General features: G+C 36.9%; 1 protein-coding gene across 1 annotated transcript in view; it reads left to right on the top strand.

Annotated features, from left to right (window-relative positions):
• The window catches only part of RPE (ribulose-5-phosphate-3-epimerase), a 31,214-nt gene extending 27,593 nt beyond the window's left edge, over nucleotides 1–3,621 (top strand). Inside the window, exons 6-7 of the mRNA XM_042783554.1 lie at nucleotides 431–517; nucleotides 3,499–3,621. Coding sequence (XP_042639488.1) covers nucleotides 431–517; nucleotides 3,499–3,621 — 210 coding nt within the window. The remainder of the gene's footprint in view (nucleotides 1–430; nucleotides 518–3,498) is intronic.
• Nucleotides 3,622–3,942: the final 321 nt, after the last annotated feature.

Genomic DNA, 3,942 nt, shown 5'->3' with positions numbered 1-3,942 from the left:
AATTCTGGGGTAGGCTTTTATTCTGTGTGATTTTGGTTTTGTGAATCAGAAAAGGTATTTCATCTTTATTGTAAAGTTTTCTTTCAAGACTGTCATCTCTGTAACCTTTAGATCTCTCAGGAGTTTTCATGAATATCCATGCTTTTGTTTTTGTCTTGTTTCTGTGAAGCATATTCTCTGCCGTGCATGACAAGTTAAATGCCATTTGCCAAACAGAACAAAGTTTGCTTTTACAAAAAATTTCTTTTGGGATATTGAAAAGCAAGTTTCCCTCAGTATACTATATATTGATATAAAGTAAAACTGTATGACACATTTGGAGACAAATTTTAGTGGTTAATATTGGCTCCTTGATTTTTTTGTTCATTTGATTATTTTTTTCCCCCACCTATCCACTTTAGGAATCACTTATTTCCTCATGTATGTCTAGGTTCACTGGTTGAGGACCCAGTTCCCGTCCTTGGACATAGAGGTCGATGGTGGAGTAGGTCCTGACACTGTCCATAAGTGTGCAGAGGTGAGACTCCTCCTCAACTGTGACTGAGACCAGTTTCCTACCCAGTGTGTTGTCCAGGACATTGTCTTTTAGGCCAAAGTACTTCCTCTACATTTCCTAAATTGACTTTCCTTTTTAGAAACATATTTTTTGTTCAAATGTAGAAGTAGGATAAAAAAAAAAAAGCAGTAAGTGAATATTCTGAAATTACGTAAGTCATTATTTAGGAAGTCCCAATTATCTCAGCAGTATTGGAAGAAATTTTTTTCAAAACACAAAACAAAAAAAAAAACACAAAAGATACACTGAATGCCAGCTCTTTCTTTGGAAAATCATTGAACTCCAGGACTGTAGAATGAGAAAATTTTCCAGAACAGACAAAACATACCTCTTTAACAAGGTGGGAGAACTCTTAAGTGACCTAGTTATCATGTTATTTTATAGAACTTAACATTTGTCCCTTATAAGAGCTGATTAGAATAGTTTCTGATGAAAATTTAGACCTGATCTCTGGATACCCCTTTGACCTCCCTCAATGTAGGATTTTTCTTCTGGTTGCTAAGTTAGCTTAGTTAAGCTTGTGATACTTACAAGAAGACATCAGTCCTTCCAGTAGTACTGTGGGTGATTAAAACTAACATAGCTTGGATTTATTCCACATCATATTTGTCTGCACTTCCAGGTTTTTGTGTAACTGCCACACTTTTCTGCTTGATACAAAGCAAAGTTTGGCTGTGATAAATATTTATGGAGGAGGAAGGAGCCAGACAACACAAACAAACACACTGCCGTGGAGTCAGACCCTACTCGTAGTGACCCCTCCTTGGGTTTCCGAGGCGGTGTCTCTGCAGAAGTAGCTTGCCCAATCTTCTGAGGAGTGGCTGGTGGGTTTGAACCTCCAGCCTTCTGGTTGTCACATGCCTTGAGCATATCTTTTCGATCCTTTGTAGAATTGCTTTTTACTGGGCTCACTTTAGCATGCTCAAATTAAGGAACATGTTAAGTGATAAAACTGTAGAACTTGTTTTCTATGAGGAATGTTGTTGGGGATGTAGTACACTGTGTCACAGTGACAATGTCTCTTTGGAGGAATCTTCCTCAACTTCATTGCTTTGCCTAGTAGTCCTCTCTGCCTCCCTTTACTTTGGCATTGAATCACATAATAGATTGGGTTTCCCTCAAGTCCAATTCTAGGAAGCGTAGAGCTAAATTTGGGCCTATTTTCTTTACCTTTCTCTTAGATTTTTTGCTTCCACCTTTAAAAATATCATCTTGAAATTTTTTTAGCTACCTTTAAAACCGTTCTGGAACATGATGAAACATAAAGAGACATGCTATTTTGTCTAGTAGCAAAATGAGAAACTACTTAAATTTAATATTGTCATGTTTTATGGATAGTTTCGCATTTTAGTGGGAATTGACCTTTTAGGCTATGCAAATTCATATACATAATTCAAAGATGAAAACTTAGCCATTTTTGTTTTTTTAAATAATCAAGGCAGGGGTTGGCATTGGATTATATTGGAAAGACCTTAATAGAATTGATTAAAGATTTTTAAGCTCTGTTACCTAATTTGGTAAACTGAGCTACCCAAAGGTCATTGATTTTTAGACACATTTAAAAATAATTTCACAACCTCATTTGCTAAGCCCTTTAACTTTTTTTCCCTACAGTTTTAAAAAATTTATTGTGTTTTCACAGCAGAGTAGGTTCCCATTCAACAATTTCTACACAGATTGTTGAGTGACGTTGGTTACATTCTTCACAATGCAAAGGCATTGTTTCCATTCTTGTTCCATTTCCATTCACCTAATTTCTCTGTCCTTTTACCTTCTCTTTTGTTTTAAAGTGATTGCTGGCCATTTGGTCTCATCTAAGTGATTTGTTTTTAAAGGGGTGTAGTACTCATGGGTGTGATATTCTTTATTTTGTGATCTAATCTGTTACTTAGCTAAACGGTGACTGTAGGAGTAGTTTTGGTTCAGGACTTCAAGTTTCTCAGGGCAGTAGTCTCAGGGAGTCTTCTTAACAGGTCCAGGAAGTTGGATTTTTAAAGAATTTGAGGTCTTTTCCACGTTTCTGTCCCATTCTGTCAGCATACATCTGTTGTGGCCCTGATGAGAATGATCATAGTGGTCGTCGGGCACCATCTAGTTCTTTTGTTCTCAGGGTAGGTAAGACTGTGCTTCATGTAGATAGTCCTATGGACTAGCTCCTACTCTGAGTCTTGGATGTACTTCTTTCTCTGTAGCTCCAAATGATTAGAGACCAGTAGTTGTATCTTAGATGGCACTCGCAATCTAAGCCCTTTTAAGCACTAGAGAGTACTCACTAGGCTGGGATGTAGAACTTAAACTTTATGAACTATATTATGCCAATTGACTGAGTTGTTCCAGAAGACTGTGGTCCTAAGCCTTAAAACCCAGAAAACCTATTTTATGAGGTTATGTCTAAGAGGCTATCTTAACTCTGCCCTATATGTATATATCTTTATGAAGATATATGTGCACGCGCACACACACTCACGTACATTCACCTGTCTATATACTTACATATACATACTGTACATATGTATGCATACCACAAAAACCAAACCCAACCTACCATCATCGAGTCAGTTCCAACTCATAGCTACCCCCATTGGGTTTCTGAGGTGATAAATCTTTATAGAAGTAGTTTGCCCCATCATCTTTCCACGGAGCAGCTGGTTGGTTTGAACTACCAACCTTCTGGTTAACAGTCAAATGCCTTAGGCACTACACCACCAGAGCTCCTTATAATTGTATACATACATACATACCATCATATATTTTTTGGTTGTTGCTATTTTAACTTCTTTCTTCACTGAACTAGATTGCTCAACTATTTGGTTTGTCACAAAGCGGCTTTCGTATAATTCAGGTATGGACTGATGGAAGGATAGAAACTCCAGTCCAGGAATTCAGTTTTAGGCTCTCTATATCTTCCTTTGAGGCATAACCTAAGTATTTACTTCTTCCAGGCAGGAGCTAACATGATTGTGTCTGGCAGTGCCATTATGAGGAGTGAAGACCCCAGATCTGTGATCAACCTGTTAAGAAATGTTTGCTCAGAAGCTGCTCAGAAACGTTCTCTTGATCGATGAAACCTCAAGCAGCCAATGTTTCTGCTAATGAAATCTGCTTTTTACTGGAAAACAAGAATATTGACTACCAAATTATATCACAGTTTAGGCAGTGCTGCTTTTCTGAGCAATTACTCATTCCAATGACTAAAATATATAGTGAAGACTGTTCTAAGAGTAAAAAAAAAAAAAAAAAAAAATTGGTGTGTGTATTATAGCTACATTTTTATTGATGGAATTCAAAGATTAGTATGGTGAGTACCCTGTTTTTACTGGGAAACTTGATTTTTATAAAGAGTAAAAATATGGCTGTATTAAGGTTATAAAACAAATGTGTCTTAA

The sequence above is a fragment of the Orycteropus afer genome, unplaced genomic scaffold, assembly GCF_000298275.1.
Source record: "Orycteropus afer afer isolate SDZICR_OR568_19922 unplaced genomic scaffold, OryAfe1.0 scaffold00002, whole genome shotgun sequence".
In the NCBI taxonomy this organism is placed as follows: domain Eukaryota; kingdom Metazoa; phylum Chordata; class Mammalia; order Tubulidentata; family Orycteropodidae; genus Orycteropus; species Orycteropus afer.
The sequence above is the reverse complement of the archived record's forward strand: the minus strand, read 5'-3'. Positions and strand labels throughout refer to the sequence as shown.